The 16,941-nt window shown below is 37.9% G+C and overlaps 1 protein-coding gene across 1 annotated transcript in view; it reads right to left on the reverse strand.

Annotated features, from left to right (window-relative positions):
- col6a1 (collagen, type VI, alpha 1) overlaps window positions 1-16,941 on the reverse strand; it is a 34,359-nt gene that overhangs the window by 11,476 nt on the left and 5,942 nt on the right. The window contains exons 10-25 of the mRNA XM_017478374.3: window positions 16,643-16,687; window positions 16,497-16,523; window positions 16,307-16,333; window positions 16,171-16,215; window positions 14,276-14,329; window positions 13,449-13,511; window positions 13,174-13,236; window positions 12,924-12,977; window positions 12,635-12,670; window positions 12,442-12,504; window positions 11,682-11,744; window positions 6,763-6,825; window positions 6,619-6,681; window positions 6,463-6,513; window positions 6,337-6,372; window positions 6,094-6,156 (exon numbers count right to left, since the gene is read on the reverse strand). Coding sequence (XP_017333863.1) covers window positions 6,094-6,156; window positions 6,337-6,372; window positions 6,463-6,513; window positions 6,619-6,681; window positions 6,763-6,825; window positions 11,682-11,744; window positions 12,442-12,504; window positions 12,635-12,670; window positions 12,924-12,977; window positions 13,174-13,236; window positions 13,449-13,511; window positions 14,276-14,329; window positions 16,171-16,215; window positions 16,307-16,333; window positions 16,497-16,523; window positions 16,643-16,687 — 816 coding nt within the window. The remainder of the gene's footprint in view (window positions 1-6,093; window positions 6,157-6,336; window positions 6,373-6,462; window positions 6,514-6,618; window positions 6,682-6,762; window positions 6,826-11,681; window positions 11,745-12,441; window positions 12,505-12,634; window positions 12,671-12,923; window positions 12,978-13,173; window positions 13,237-13,448; window positions 13,512-14,275; window positions 14,330-16,170; window positions 16,216-16,306; window positions 16,334-16,496; window positions 16,524-16,642; window positions 16,688-16,941) is intronic.

A 16,941-nucleotide genomic window follows, 5' to 3' on the forward strand; every position in this document is an offset into this window, starting at 1 on the left:
GCCAGGCTTTTAGGACTTATTTGCAAAACTACATAGTAAAACAAAATAATTTGGAATCATCCTAATTTTGCTAATCATTGCTCTTTTTTTTTGTCAGCACAATATTTCTGTGCTCCAAAACTGTCTGCTGCTGCACTTTATGTCCAAAAACAAGGCCCTTAATCAAGAGGCCTATAAGGTTAAGTTGAAACATTTATTGTTCAGATTGTGCTTATTGTTCAGGTGATTATTATAATAAGTCGATTATTGTCCAAACAACATGACTGAACTTATGGTATAAATGTTTTTTAATCTTCTCTCATTTTTTGCAGACAATCCTTGTTTTAAGCAAAGGTTTGCTGATGTGAAATATATTTACTTGGCTATGTCAAATGTGGTTCAGCCCATAAACACTGGGGAGGTACAGATGGTGAGATAAGGGAGCTGCACAAAGCATGCTTGCCTAAAGTCGAACAAACAAGACTGTTTTTCAAGCATACTCTTTACATTCATTTGAATGTTGTTATGATGTGAGCCTGAAATCACCTAATTGACAGCACTTTTAAATATGACTTACTACAAATATGTGGAGCCCATATATTTAATATATCCAATATAAATATCCAATCCCACCAAAGCACTCAAAACAAGATCTCAATATTGGAATACAAACATGTGTAGCAATTCATCAAATATATACCGAACCAACTGTGAAGTCACCATATGGGCTCCAGGTGTGAGTCACGCTTGTATATTACATTGCATTGCACGGGAATCCCTCATTATTACCTTATTTGGATCTGAGAACATAAGCTTTATCAAAATGCAAGTTATTACAGTACAGTTCTGCAAAAGCACACAAACTGGTAAAGGAGAAAAATATTTGATTATACATAATCTAACATTTCCTGTCCTGTCCTGCCAGAACCAGAATCACCAACTACATTTCTCCAGTTTCGTGACTCATGAACAATAAACAAGACCTTGCTAGAATGAGCTCTTCACATAAAATTTTCAGCCATTTTCATTACCAACCCAGAGGAACTGAACTGTTTATTCAATTGGACTGAATTTCCAACATCATGTAAACATAGACAGAGTGAAAAATGTGCAAACACATCAACTCCTAAATAGCACAAAACACATTGCTTTAAAGAAAACTATATTCCAAACAGAAGTGCTTAAATCCATTCAGTTGTAAAGAGTGTAATTGTGTTTTATTTAAAATTCAGAACCAGTAATGACAACACTGAAGAATGTGCACTGTCCACTCTAAGTATTCTGAGCTTCTAATATGATGCAACATTAATCTTCTTAATTTTCTTCTGAACTGAGCTTTCTCTACAAAAATGTCTGGGTTAACCCTCTTCCCTGAGAATGGGCCGAGACATTGCATCACGCTTGACACTTTGGGAATATCCCTTGGCAGAAACATTGCCTGAATATGTGTGAAATCACGCCATGTGTGAAATCATGGCCTGCCTCAGTCAGGTGGCAAAGTAGAAACAAGTGACAAAGACTATATCATTCACATATCATATCATTCAGCTTCTATTTTTTGAATGAAGACACAATTTGCAGGCATGACAAAGTATGGCCAATGAGACGCAATGTCTCAAACCCTTCTCAGGGAAAAGGGTGTAACCCAGACGTTCCCTTTCCAAGGGAACGCTTGATGCTTGGGTATGAGAATACCCACTATTCCATACTGAACCATAGCTGTCAAAAAATGTCTGTGAAGTATATATGCACAAAAACACTTCTTGAACAAACATAGAATGTCTCATCTTACAGCATACCCTCAGGCCTTCCCAAAGTGTCAAGTTAGGGCAAATTTCCCCAACAAACCCAATGCTATTCACACTGCTAACTACACGTAATGCACGGCACACAATTTGTACTGAAACAAGGGAACCTCTTTGATGTAGCCTGACCCAAATACTCTTCAACCAAAAATCACATGGCGATTCCAGAATAATATTGCCAGATATATATAAAAAATTATAATATTGAAAAAATATTTAAAAAACACTGATGTGTCCAAATGGCTATGCACATGATATTTTGTGAGGGCTGAAGATTCTTCTGTCAGATTGAAGCATATGGGACTTATTACAACCAGCATGGTGGCTGAGGAGTTTGGCGTCAATAAAGTGCATTCTTGGCTGAACCTGGACTTTCCAAAAGACACACATAATGGAGAACAATCTAAGAGTTGCTACCAACACTAGTTACCTTCAAATAATACAATGGCAGTTTATTCAAGATTAAAACATTAAGCTTAAGTTTCAACTCTTTGTATATTCATAAGTTCTTTTCCATTTTTACTTAAAAGAAGAGAAAAGCCTGGAGCAATGTCAGGAATGTCAGCAACCTTTAGAGTCAGGAGTTTCTCTGAGGCTGACTCTAAGGGCTCAAATAGGGTGTCTGACAGACCTTCCAGGACCACACAGAAAGGTCCCAGGAAGGTATCTGTGGTCTACAGATGGGACTCATCTGTCTGATCACCATGCATAAACCTCGATATTAGAGGATGTTGCCCCACAGAAGCTCCATCAGTAGGGGCGTGGTTGGCCAAAATGGCGACCATGTAGACCCTAATTGTAGAAGGAGCCAACCCTGCTGACAAACATTCCTGTAAGAATGCAATATGCGTTGCCTCAAAATGTGAACCTCAGGAAGTTCCTGTGACTGGGCAATATTTCTATGTGGAAATATGCGTCTTTTAGATCTATCATCACAAACCAATCCTCAAACTGAATCTGTGGAACAATAAGTTTGAGCATCAACATCTTGAACCTGTATGTCCAAAAAGTACGGTTTAGATCACGCAGATCTAAAATTGGCTGCATACTCCCATCTTTTTTTGCAGACTAGAAAATAACGGCTACAAATCCTCTCTCCTTGAGAGAAAGGTACATGTTCTATGGCCCCTTTGTCCAAGAAAGATCTTAATTCCTGAGCTAACGCCGGGGTCTGCTCAGTGTTGAAAACTGGGGTGAGCATGCCTCTGAAACGGGGTGGGGGTGGGGGTTGAGCTCTGACCTGGACCTGGTAACCGTTTTCTATGGTGGACAGAACACTGGAGATACATTTGGCAATAGTCTCCACGCTGTCAGATGGTCTCTTAGTGACGTTAACTGTTCCACATTTTTGAGGGAAAACATAAGATTTTCATTGCCCTGTGACAGCTTGCTGACCCGAGAAATCTGAAAATTTGGGAGGACATTGACAAGGGGGGCCCTACAGTAATACTGGGGGCTAACTGCCCTAACATCCTCTTGTCCCCTGATACTTCCCTCTGTGGCCCATCAAGACCTCTTCTTCTTCTTCATCCTTAAATCAAGTATACTAGCAGGCTGGTCCCCTTCTTTCTGCAGGGGAGGTGGGCCGCCACACTCGCCTTCTGTGCCTCCCTCACATTTGTACTGGCCCATAGATGCCCAGCGAACTCAACACAACAGGGAAGGAACTGGCTGAACACCGCTGTTGGCTGTTTTGCCTCCCAAAACCTGTCGACGATGGTGTTAACCATGCTACCGATGAGGCCAGAAGGTGTAAGAGGGGCATGCAGAAGAGAGACTTTACTTAATCCCCTATCCCCAATGAGAGACTGATCCACAGGTGCCTCTTCGCCAAATTGAACGATATGGTGGGCCGTTTGCTTGGTCACATGAAGAGACAAATCTGTGGACCCACAAGCGGGACCCGCTTCTGCAAAGGCTTTGCCAACCAACGGCGAGGTGGTCTTACACAGCTTGGATGACAGAGTCAACCCCCTTAATTTCACTGCCGTCGATGGAGAGGTAGCTCGCAAGTGCCCCCTCCACCTTCAGCATAGCAAAATAACCATACTGTTCATTCATAACAATGGCTGAATAATCTGATGCCTTGGGGTCATAAACACGGGTGGTGTACAGCTTTCCCCAGAAGCGTGATATTTCGTGGTGTGCTTCTGGAAAAAAGGGGAGTTTTCTGCAGTGTGAGAGAGTTTTTGTTTCACTGGGAAGGAAGCACTCATCCAGCCTGTCATGAGCATCTTCCTCTTCCCCAGGCCAGTCTAGTTTTAATTTCTTGACTGTCCTAATGATCACTTCGAGAAACTCATTATAGGACTGAGAGCTGCTTTCCGATGATGCACTGGCTCCCCCTCTGGCTCCTCGGTGTCAGAGAGGGTGGGTTTACTCTCTATACAACAAGGAGAAATCACTTTGCAAGCTCCAAATCCCGGTACCGGAGATTTTGGATCTGGAGATCTTTCTCCGGTTCCTTCTCCAGATCCATATAGGACCCCCAGGAGTCCTTCGGTTCTCCCTTCGGCTGAGAAGAGCGACAACTGAGGGCGGAGCTGCTTCATTGTGAAGAATTCACAAAGAGTGCATTCAGCCCCCACAAGGGCTGCTGCAGCATGCTCCACTCCCAGACACTTCACAAAGAAAATGTGTCCTCTGTAATATAGCATGAGTAGAGAGTAATGCACTTTCTGAATTCTCTCTGACTCATTCTGTTTCCACAGGATAGTGACAGAAGTGGGAAATATACAATATATAATTTATATATATATATATATACATACACACACACACACACATACCCACACAGTTGGGGAAATAGGTATTGAACATGAACATTTAACATTTTTTTCAGTAAATATATTTCCAACGAGGCTATTCACATGCAATTTTCACCAGACATCAGTATTAACTCAAAACATCTGGAAATATGAAGAATTCACAACATTAAAGTCCATAAATAAAGTTATGTGTAATAAAGCGGAATGATTAACAAGTATTCAGGTGTGATTTTGGCCCATTCTTCTAAACATATTGTCTTTAAATCTTGTTCAATTGGATTCAAGTCAGGTGATTGACTGGGCCATTCTAACGCCTTGATTTTTTTTCTGGAAGGTCCACCCACATCTCATCTTCATCATCCTGGTGGATGGCAGCGGATTCTTCTCAAGAATCTCCTGGTAAAAGGCTCCATTCATTGTACCTTCAATTATATGAAGTCTGCCAATACCATGCGAAGAAAAACAGCCCCACACCATGATGATTCCACCTCCAAACTTCACTGTTGATAAAGTGTTTTTAGGGTGATGTACAGTGCCATTTCTTCTCCAAACATCCAAAAAAGCCAAAAAGTTCAATTTTGCTCTCATCTGACCAGACTATACTCTCCCAGAATTTAATAGCCAGTATTTATAGAGTTGTAGCAAACTTTAAACGAGCTTCGACATGCCTTTTCTTTAGTAATGAAGTCTTGCGGGGTGAGCATGAGTGGTGGAGTGCATTGCCCATTGTTTTTTCTGTGACGATGGCACCTGCTGCCTCCAAGTGTTTCTGGAGCTCTTTCCGAGTGGTCCCTGGCTCTTGGGCTACTCTTCTGACTATTCTTCTCCCTGGTCAGAAATCTTGTGAGGAGTTTGCACATAATGGCCCGATGGTGCTTACTGGAAGATTCAGAATTTTTAGGGGGAAGTTAATTTGCACAGATAGGGGATATAATTACTTACAGATTTCAGCTGGTTCCTTGCCTTACCTTGCCTTGGAGAACTGCTTTTTCTTAGCGTGTTCAATACTTTTTTCCTGTGTCATTCCACTTTATTATACAACACTTTATTTATGGACTTTAATGTTGTGAATTCTTTATGTTTCTGGATGTCTCGAGTTTATACCAAAGTCTGGTGAAAATTTCATGTACATAGTCTCATTGGAAATATATTCACTGAAAAAAACAATGTTGACGCGTTCAATACTTATTTCCCCTACTATATGGATGTATATATATATATATATAAAAAGGAAAATAGAGCTAAAGTGAAAATTTTTTGCATTGTTTGTTCACACAAACATGACATGACATGCAGCTTTGCTGAAGACAAAGAAGCTGATGACGTGGTTTACAGGCGCCGTTTTATAGTCACACGGCGTGCTAAATGCCACGTCACCTGACCTCGGCAAGCCTATAAATTGGTGTGATTTTACACAGACTTCAGATACCAGTCACGCATGAAGTGTTAAGTTCATGCAACGTTGAGTTCCCTTTGAAAGGGAACAGCAAATGTACCAGTGCCACTAAACTAGTTAGCCTCTTCTTACAGTAGGTACTCACATCTGAACCAGGTTCACCGGGTTCCCCATCATCCCCTTTGGGCCCTGGTGTTCCTCTGCTTCCCTGAAGAGGATGAGAGAATGAATAAAAATATTAGCTTTAGAGTCTAGAGTCTCTCAGAATCATAAGCAACAAACTTTTTATCGTGTATAATCTTGCCATTAGTATTATCTGATGCAAGCTAGTAAAAGCAACCAGAAGTGGAAGAAAGAGAAAACTTTTTGTTGACTGCTTGATACTTACAGGCTCTCCAGGATCTCCCCTGGGACCATGATAACCCTAAGACAGGGAAAAGACAAAGATAAATCAACCTCTCATGGAACAACTGAGATTTTTTGAGTACATGCTTTTACGAGACTTCTGATATACCTGGAAACCATGGCAACCCTCTGTTCCATTTCCTGGTGGTCCATCTACTCCCTATGGATTAAACAACATAATCACAATGGCCAGTTTGTAGACGTATGTTTATGGAAACCTGCATCTTTGGTTATTTTACACAGAAAGTGAACAAGACTAACACACCCTCTCTCCAATAAGGCCTCTGTCTCCTGGGGCACCTTTGATTCCTCTGGGTCCTTTACTACCCTAAAAAATAAGTGATTTTTTTGTCATTAGTATGTAAGACAGCAAAAAATTGCCATGTTCTAATTTTTTAAAACCTCTTACCTCTTGACCTGGGGGACCCTCATCTCCACGGTAACCTGGAGGCCCAGGCTTTCCTGTCTCACCCTGAGATTTAATGAAAATTTTGATTTTTAATGAAAATCATTATTTGAGTTCATACTTTAATTCATATACTATGATAATGAATTATATACAGCACAGTCCAAAAGTGTTCAGGGATTAATGGATTTTTTTTTCCTCATCAATCAACAAAAATACCCCATAATGAAAAATCAAAAACATTTTGTAAATATTTGTAAAAATTAAATATCAAATTTATATAAGGATTCTGACTCTTTAATCTGTATTTTATTAAGGATGTTGAGTAAAATCTGGACAAAATTTAATGGCCCACACCTGCATTGTCTGGGCTGTGTATTTCAGGTCATTGTTGTGTGGGAAGATAAACCTTGAGCAGGTTTTCCTGAATGATATCGCTATGTATTCTGTAATGTGCTCCATTAGTTTTTCCTTAATCCTGACAAACCTCCCAGTCCCTGCTGCTGAAAACATCCCTAGAGCTGCCAATCCTGCACTTCAGTGTAGGAATGAACTGGCCAGGTGATGAGCAGTGCCTGGTTCCCCTTGAGATATAACACTTGGCGTTCAGGCGAATCAGGCCACAGGGTTTTAACCATATAATCTTGCCTTTTGGCAAACTACTGGAGAGAGGTCATGTGAGAAATAGCTTGCTTCTGGCCATAAAGGCCTGATTGGTGTTGACTTATTTGTCCTTCTGCCACATTCTCTGCCTCCAGATTTGTTTCAAAGTGACATTTGGGTTCGTAGATCCTTCCCTAACTAAATGCTTTTCTCGTTTCCTGTTTGGCTGGGTGGTTAGTTATGAATAGTCTATTTAAAAATGCTGGAAGCCACTGTGTTCTTTGGAACCTTTAAAACTTCAGAACATTTCTGCTTCCCTTCTGCAGACTACCTTCCAAGATCTTATCTTTTGAAGACTTTATGGATAATTCTATTGTCCTCATGGCTGTTTATTTGCTCTTTCAGCACTGGGGCTTTGCATAGAGAGGTGTCTGCCATTCCCAGTCATGTCAAATCAGCTGAATGTACCACATATACACTTTAATCACCCTGGTGAAACATCTCAAGGACAATCAACAGGAATTGGATGCATCTTAGCTAAATTTCAAATATCATAGCAAAAGATAAAACAACTACTCTAGCTATTATATTAACTGTTATAATAGTTCCAGAGACTAGGTATGTGAAGATGCATTGAAGCTGTCCTGCTAAATTGTGGCTGTGACCGTTCAGCAATTTTATTAAGACACTTTATGTTGGTTTTTCCATTAATTCCTCAACTGTATATACCTAATAATTTATTATGATTAGTCAAAACTAAACACGATTACAAATAATCCATTTGGTGTACCAATATATGTGTTATGTGGTCTGGGAAACTCATCATATATCACTCTGGCAAACAACCAAAAACAAAAATCAATTTAAACAAAACTGGATTTTTCTAGTTATTGAATAGCTACAGTACTGTGCAAAAGTCAGAGACCACCCCTTTGTTTGAGCTGAAATGGCCATTTAGTACTTATTGTTAATTATTTGGTGGCAAACAACAATAATGGGAAAATGTACACCACATTGATTTCATTTTCAATTAAATAGCAATGCATGCTTTAAATCATCCAAGTGTGATTTATGAACAATACCATAATGAACAATAATGTATTTAACAGAAAATCACACAAAGGTCTTCAGTGCTTATTAGACAATCACCATGTTTGTCTCATTGGATGTGGAAATGAGTTTATAAATGCAATTTTCTTCCTTTTCACTTTTATAGGTAACCAGAGGTTAAAATGCCAGAACATTACTTCAGGTTGAGATCCAATGAAAAACATATTACAGTTTAGGAAAGCCTGTAGTTTTCAAACAGAAATATAGCAAAAAATTCCAGTGTGTGTTTGCATGCCCTTTGGAACGCATGGAACACCCATATGAAAAATTCGCACAAAAGTTACACTTGTCTAGTGTTCAACTTTCTACCGATTTTTATTATTGAGTCATAAGCCAGAAATACCCTCATGACTCCATAGAAACTTCACTATTGTTTATATGCAGCATTTATTTTTTCCAGAGATGGAATCTTGACATGAAAAAAAAAAGGAAACCAACTGGATTTGGAAAAAGCAATGGCTTTTACTCATATATTACAAAACACATCAAGATTTCCAACTTCATCTTTTTTCTGAGCCTTTCCAACTGGAAAAAAAAATGTTGTGCCAGTTAAAATTAAATAATTAAACTGCAGTCCAACTGCATTTGTAGTTAGGTAGGTCACACAAAAGAAAACATATGAAAACCCTGAATTTAATATGCCATGTATGTTACAGCATTTAAGTCACTACAGTAGTTGCACAGAGATCACTAAACACAAATTAAATTTTCTTCTTTAAAATGGCATGTTGGAGAAGGGAGGTGTGATGAGAGGCATCAGACACACTCTTTAGTAGACTCTTAATAAACCTTGACCTGTGAAGTTAATTCAGTTTAATTCAAATTCAGGTTTTGAAAAAAATAATGTACGGGGTGATCACTCTGATTATTAAAAATGCATTTTGAAATCTTTTTTTTTTATTTTTTTTTTTTAACATCACCATAAGTGTTCCGAGTATGTTACCACAGTATTTTATCTTTTTCCATGCACTGCAAATAATTACATCTTGGCAAGTGAAAATAACGTAAATATAGTAAACAAAAAAAAAATTCGAAGACGATATGCCAATAGAATAGGAAAATTTCAAGCTTGAAATTAGTAAAATGTCTACAAACAGGAATAATAATCTTATATTTGAAATACTAGATAAATGTGAATATATTTAAGATATTTTCACTTGCTACGATGACATTTTTTGCAGTGAAGAATATTTTACCCTACCAAAAAACCCCACAATTTATTTAATTAAGTAGTTTATTTTTTATAGAGCTGCAACAACTAATCAATAATCGATAATAATCGATTATGAAAATCTTTGTCAACCAATCTCATTATTGATTATTTTGTCTGCGCACGGCACGGGGTGCGTTTACTCATTACGTTACGTCAGTTCCGAAAACAGGCTTCGGAGAATAAATAATAAAGATGGATGGGTCCCAAATGAAGTACTATACACTTATACTATGCACTGTGTACTCTACCATCTAGTGTATGAATTTTAGAAAGGTTAAATTGTCTCAAATGGAACACTAGTGATTTTTTACTACCCGGAAGCACAAGCCACTTCTTAGGCGATGGCACATGACGTCAAACACAAGTAACACAACGGCGCTAGCTTTAGCAGATACCCAGAGTCACCGACAATGACTTTGTTCAGTTTACTGTTTGTCACCGTTACCTTTCATGCTCAACATGACCTCAGTCACCATCAGACAGAGGCGTAATCATCAGCAGCAAAAAGTGTGCAACCCAAGCAGCAGCAAAAAGTGTGCAACCCAAGTCCTATAACACGGGGGATCATTTTACACTAAACATAACGAAGAAGATCAAACTTTACAAAAGAGAGCTTGTCTAGCATGGACACACAGCAGTTTATGCACAAGCTTAAACATATGTGTGTATCCAAAATGCTACACGGCCTGTAAGGTATTGGGGAAACTACTACGAGTTGCTTAAAAGGTTTAGTTTAATTCAGGTTTATTGTCATTATATGCTGTATTTGCAAGATGCAGTCTAACTTCTGTTGTTTATTATAACAGGAGTGATCTGTTGGTACTTCATTTAGGACTGTAGTTTAATTATCAGCACTTTTCTCTGCATCCATAAACAATAATGCATAAATACTTATGCATTATATAGATAGATAGATAGATAGATAGATAGATATAAATAATTAAACATATAGTCTGAAGTTTATATTTGTAACACTCGGTTTTTGGATTTTATTTTAAATAAGTGAAAAAATAGTACTGAAAGCCTCCCCCAGTCCGATTAGCGATTAATTGATTATGAAGATAGTCATTGGTTTCATCCCTAAATTTTTTAGTAAAGAGACATTTTTTAGTAAACTGACCCTTCATCTCAATAGTGATCTGAGAGGCTCAGAGATTTAGAATGGATGTTTGCATTAAGTTATTCATCCACTATCTTAACAAAATAATAGCTGGAAATATTTTTAAATTTCAGTTTAATTTTCATGGTCATGAAATTCTGATTAGGTTTGCTAAATCATGATTTAGTCACACTGTAACACAATACTATGAAACCCTGCAGCTGGCCCCTGATACTGACAAGCTGGTCGAATTGAACATTTAAAGTGAAAAATGCAACCTTCTACTGCTGACAACTGACATTAACTAGGTGGAATTTGAGATAAAAGCAGAAGAAATAATCAAATGATAACATGCATCTAAAGGATCCCTTAAAATAAGTCAGTTACTTAGGTTTGGATTGAGTTACTGTGTACATCTGGGAAACAGTCAGGCTCAATAAATTGTAAATCTTAAAACCTTTAAAACCCTTTTTTGTTTTTACACCTCTCATATCAACTCATCACCTAAATCAGTTAAAATGGACACTTCCTCTGCTCTCTGGTGTGCCTCCTAACCAACATCTGTAACTTTAGACAAATGGGGGCCTCACAAAATGCCTGAGCTCTGAGATCAGCTTCTAGCTTTCAGCCCTCTTTGAAGAACAGAAGACTCACATATCATATGGTCAACCAAGTCCTCAGTCTTGTGTGCAATCCTCATATATTTCATGTTTTTAATTAGTCAACAATTTTTCTTTGTAATGAAGAACAAAAATAAAATCCATTGGTGAAGTTTAAGGATTTTGAACCTATACCCACTGTATCTCTGAAGAAAATGACATTTTGTTGACTACTACTAAAACTAAGTGTTAGGGTTTAGGTCAGATTAGCTATAGCATGCATGGCTTTGTCACTTACTGGGTCACCATTAGGTCCAGATGATCCCTCACGTCCTGTCTCGCCCCGAGGACCTGGCTCACCCTACAAAGGTCAAAGATCACTTTAAACAAATTATTAATTCATTCATTTTTGGTGCATTACGTTATAAGCCTGGTCTGGTTGGTACAAAATTACATACATCCCTTAAATTAATACAGTTATAATATATGTATTTCTTCCTAAATGTCTCATAATCTTTTTATATAAGCAACAATAGCAGATGAAGACAGTCTTACATAAACTACACTTTAGAACCAATGTTCTAAACAATCAAGGTTACTATGGAAGAGTATTCGATCTTTATTAGAAAGTAGTAGAACCTCTTTTACAGATAACAGCAACCAAGACCAAGCTTGAGATGACAAGATAAAATGGTGTACATTTACCAAAACATTAAAGTTTAGTGCAGTTTAACAATCACGTTTATCCAGACATCTTGAAGTTTATCTTTTTTTTCTTCTTCCTAGTGATTTCCTCCAGAATTTCCTTCCCAAGATCCTAATTAATTTCAGTGTTTCCACCAGACATTATTAAGAGCACAAGATGCCTGCGTGTCTTTACACTGATGGCTATAAAATCTACGCTCCTATGAGATTATTACTAACACTTCATCTGTTTATAAACTACCTGCGTGAATGTGAATAAAGAATATGGCAAAGCCGATCACAAACATATCTCTATAACTATAACTATACTTCTGATAACGCTAACATCCCTAAGAGTAGCATAAAAAACTTACAGGTTCTCCTCTGGGTCCTCTGTTCCCACGGGAGCCTTGTTCACCTTTCTCGCCTGCTATACCCTACAAAAGGATTAAAACACAAAATGTTTTATTCATAGAAATCCTACCATTTACACAGCACATGTCTACACTATCAAATCTAGCACTAAAAGAATAGGCCTCTAAGTGTAACCAATGAAAATATCATTACTCTGTCGCCTCTTGGGCCATCTGGTCCTTGTGCTCCCTAAAAAACAGAAAACACATCACTGTTATTATTATTGGCCTGTAATATGTAGAGCACACACCTAATGAAAAACAACAGCACATGTGCACACTGACACACATGATCAGTTTCATACGAACGCACGATGCTCGGAACAACAGTCACACGGCATGAACTGGCATGCTTCTCAGCTTAGATCAAATCAATTAAATAGCTTGGTGGATTTTATGAGGCAAAATCAAGTAAATTAGGAATCCATGGGCAGACGACTTACATCATCTCCTCTTTCTCCTTTATCCCCATTAGCTCCTCTTGGTCCTCTGTCACCCTACAAAAAAAAACAAAAAAAAGCATTACAGATGAGGTGATGGGACAGCATCCTAAAGGGTCATAAAGGAACAGAATCGTGGCACTTAAAAACAGCTGTGGCTCTCACGGACTACAGTATTCGCTGTAAAGCTGGCTTGATGCACTAAAATGATTTTACATACTATGAGCAAAAGCAAAGATTGTAAGCTGTGTACCTTGCCTCCAGTGTCTCCATAGTTACCAGGTCTCCCTGCTCCACCATCTGCACCAGACTCTCCCTAAGAGGAAGACACATTCAGATTCAGATAACAGAAAACTCTTAATCATGGTCTCCATTATTCTTTGAAATCATTTAGGACACAGGTGAAACAAGGGTATATTTTACCCAACTAGTAATATATTGTTAACATTTCAACATCAATTCCAGTGGAATTTCTTTCCAGTGCTGACAATGCACTGGAAAAACATAGACACAGAATCAGTTCCTTACTTTTCCTCCTTTTAGTCCATAAGGACCAGGGTCTCCTTTCGGGCCTGGCTCCCCTTGCAAACCCTATAAAACAGGAAGAAAAATGTCCCGTAGGACTGCTTACAACTGTAGGTTTCTGTCACCAGATCTAGACTGAAAAGTCACTCTTGTCTATAATCAGACTTATTAAAGAATGTAAATAATGTACAAACAGTCTAGTGTATGATCTCAGAGAGTGGCCAGAATGTCGGGTCTGGTAAATGTTTGACTCTTTGAGAGGCAAACATCCTCAGTCCTGCACTCCAGATGCAAGCTGAGCATAAACAGCTGTTCAGTCCATAGTGTCTGACTGACTTAAGAAAAATGCAATTGTTTGGTGTACGGGGCGGTACTTCCATAGATTTATCCAATCGGCTATGGATATGAAATAAGGCTGCATCTCAGCCAACTATGGATTGCTGAAGCAGAGGCTCTATAGCTACACGTTATTCAGCAGAAGATGTTTAACAGAGAAAAAAATCCTAATATACACTGAATCCTCAGAGGGGGTCTTATCCTTTTAAAATATTTACCATGCTACCATGGCAATACTGCAAGAGTATACATTTGCATTACAACGGATCAGCGCAGACTGATTTTTTATTTATTTATTTATTTATTTTACTTCTGTAAGGTTGTGACCCAATGAGGTCATGCTGCAGAGCAGGAACCTACAATCGCCTAGTTCACTCACACTCACACACACACACACACACACACACACACACACACACACACACACACACACACACACTCTCTTGTAAGAAGAAATTTTCACACTTTAAAATCCTGAAAAGGTATACACTTACATCCTGCCCGGGTGACCCTTTGCAACCTGGTAGACCATCAAACCCTGGCTCACCCTGTAAGACAAAACAAACACACTCCATCATAAATATTGAGCTTGATATGGATAATAATGAAGCACAGGATGGAGGAAAAAGACTCAAGAGGAATCTGAAGCAGCTGCTGATTTGATAAACAATGTAATATAAAAGGGTATGCCTGACATAAAACACACAAGAGCAACATGACCTGATAAAATGGGGTTTTCTGAGTGTGTGCGCTGCAGCACAGAGATATGTTTTTAATGAGATACCATTACATTTCACTTACAGAATTCAATATTTTTCATTTTAATGGTAGCATTAAGTAGTTTGCTGATATTCTGTCATTACACTTAATGTCGATTTTTTTTAATGGTACTGTCAGAAATGTGGAGAATTCGATACAAGTACACACATTTTTATTTTGAATACAAATATCCAAAATTCAAAAATGATTTGAAAACATGGGGTTAAATATAGTTTTCATACTAATACAGGCATTTGAATGATTTTAGCTAACAATTAAGTAATTTTGAAGTTCTGCAATGAACAGCACACTAAACTGACAGTATTTGATGCATTATTCAAAGAGCAATAAACAGTAAACAGTGCTGGTACTGTGTACTGGTGAGAACCGTGTGTATGTAGAATTATGTAGCACATCAAAAGAAGCCATGCAAGAGAGAAAGTGAAAGTAACTGGATCCCACTTTCTGTGAAATGGGAAAAATTGAGAACGCTATTTACGGTTTGATTATTTCATTGTTATTTATATTTGGCTATTTTTGTTTTGCTTATTGTAATATTTAACGGTGTACTTTTACATTTGAGTAGATTTCTGTTTCTATTTACAGTCCCGCAATATTCGGAGCAGCTTGCCATTTTTCTAAATTACCGCAGATTTTGGCCAAGACGTGTGACATGATGTCATCACAAGGCGCATTCGGTCAAAGCCCTCTTCAGTTCACGTGCGTCAAACATGAGTACAGCTAAAAGATGTCCTTTACCAACAAACATCACTGTGAAAGACCGTGCAAAACAATTTCACACAGTAAAAAAAGCACAAAATTACTCTGCAAATTGAATCGCAAATTTTGCAAAACGCCGCAGCAAAATCAAATGGCTTTTGGCCGCAACAATCACAAATAAAACTCAATGAAATCCTGTACAGACTAACTAAAGGCCAACTCTTGGATAATAAAGGCCATTTCACACAGAAAGCTATTATGAATCATCGTTTAGTTTTGATTCTATTTTAACGAGCCTTTAAATTTACACCAGATGTGGAACAAACAGTACCCATCTGTCCTGCTGCATCTGCCCTTTTTATGTGCACAGATGAAACACAAACATCATTGGCATCCATTAAAAAATAATCAGTCTGTTAAAACAACCCACTATTTACAGAATAGTCAGCAGTGCCAATACTGTTATGATAAGCAAAGGCACTGTACAGATTGCCTTTCCTGGTTTGTGCTGCATTTTCAGTTTCCCTCTTGCATGACCCTGCCTTTCATGCTGTATGATTAGGCCCACCGTCAAAAGGTGATTTCAGAATCATTGATAGATCCAACAATTCTAAAAACTTCAATATATATTAAACTGTCAGTGTTATATGTAAATAATTTTTTTTTTTCATTTTTTAAAAAAAAGTAGTTTGATTTTTATTTATTCAATTTTTTCTGTTGTTGTTGATGTGAAGCAGAATATCTAGATATAGCTCTCAGGCACATGGCGGCAGATAATACAGCACATACACACATGAGGAACACCCAGGGAAGTAATAACCTTACTATTTCATTACACACATTCTACACAATTTACAAAAGATGAAACTAGGAAACAAACAAATACTACTAAAAAAAAAAAACATCTCACCTTACGCCCATCAATTCCATCTCTTCCAGGCTGTCCTTTGTCACCCTGCAAGGTGAATTGAGCAATATTATAACTTGAGCAAAATACGTGTACAAATTTACAGAAAAGGAGTCCTAATGAGTGACTGTAATCTTACCTTGAAGCCCTTGTGGCCTCTTTCTCCCTGCATAAGAAAAGAGCTAGATTAGATTAGCATGTATTAATCTAAAAAATAATTGTAAAAATTAAATAAATAAATAAATAAATAAATAAATAAATAAATAAAAGCTCAACCAATTCAACCATCAAATTAACCAGATGTTCGCTCTGACTGTGTGGCTTCTCACCTTGTATCCTCTTTCTCCTTGGTCTCCCTAAGAGAAAGTCCAGAAGGAAATAGATGAGCTACCCTTTCAGTAAGAGAACACTTGCCAAATTGTAAATGAGGTAAAACATAAACATTTCCTTTTTTAGGAGAACTACAAAGACAAACCTTCATGCCTTGATAACCAACTGGACCAGGATCACCAGGACGTCCCTATCAAATGATTAAAAAACAACAAATGTCACCACAACAGATGTGATAAGAAAACCATGGATCATTAGTCAAGTATGATACAGATGTTAGTGAGCAACTTTCCAACTATTTCATGTAATTCCATGACGGGTGTTATCATGTTGATTACAAACTGGTGCGATTAGTAAAATCAGCTCTACTAGAATTGGTGTACAATTCTCACAGGAACTCATACTTACTTTCCAGCCTGGTGCTTACAAGTAATACAAAATATG

This window comes from Ictalurus punctatus, chromosome 10 (assembly GCF_001660625.3).
Source record: "Ictalurus punctatus breed USDA103 chromosome 10, Coco_2.0, whole genome shotgun sequence".
Classification (NCBI taxonomy): Eukaryota; Metazoa; Chordata; class Actinopteri; order Siluriformes; family Ictaluridae; genus Ictalurus; species Ictalurus punctatus.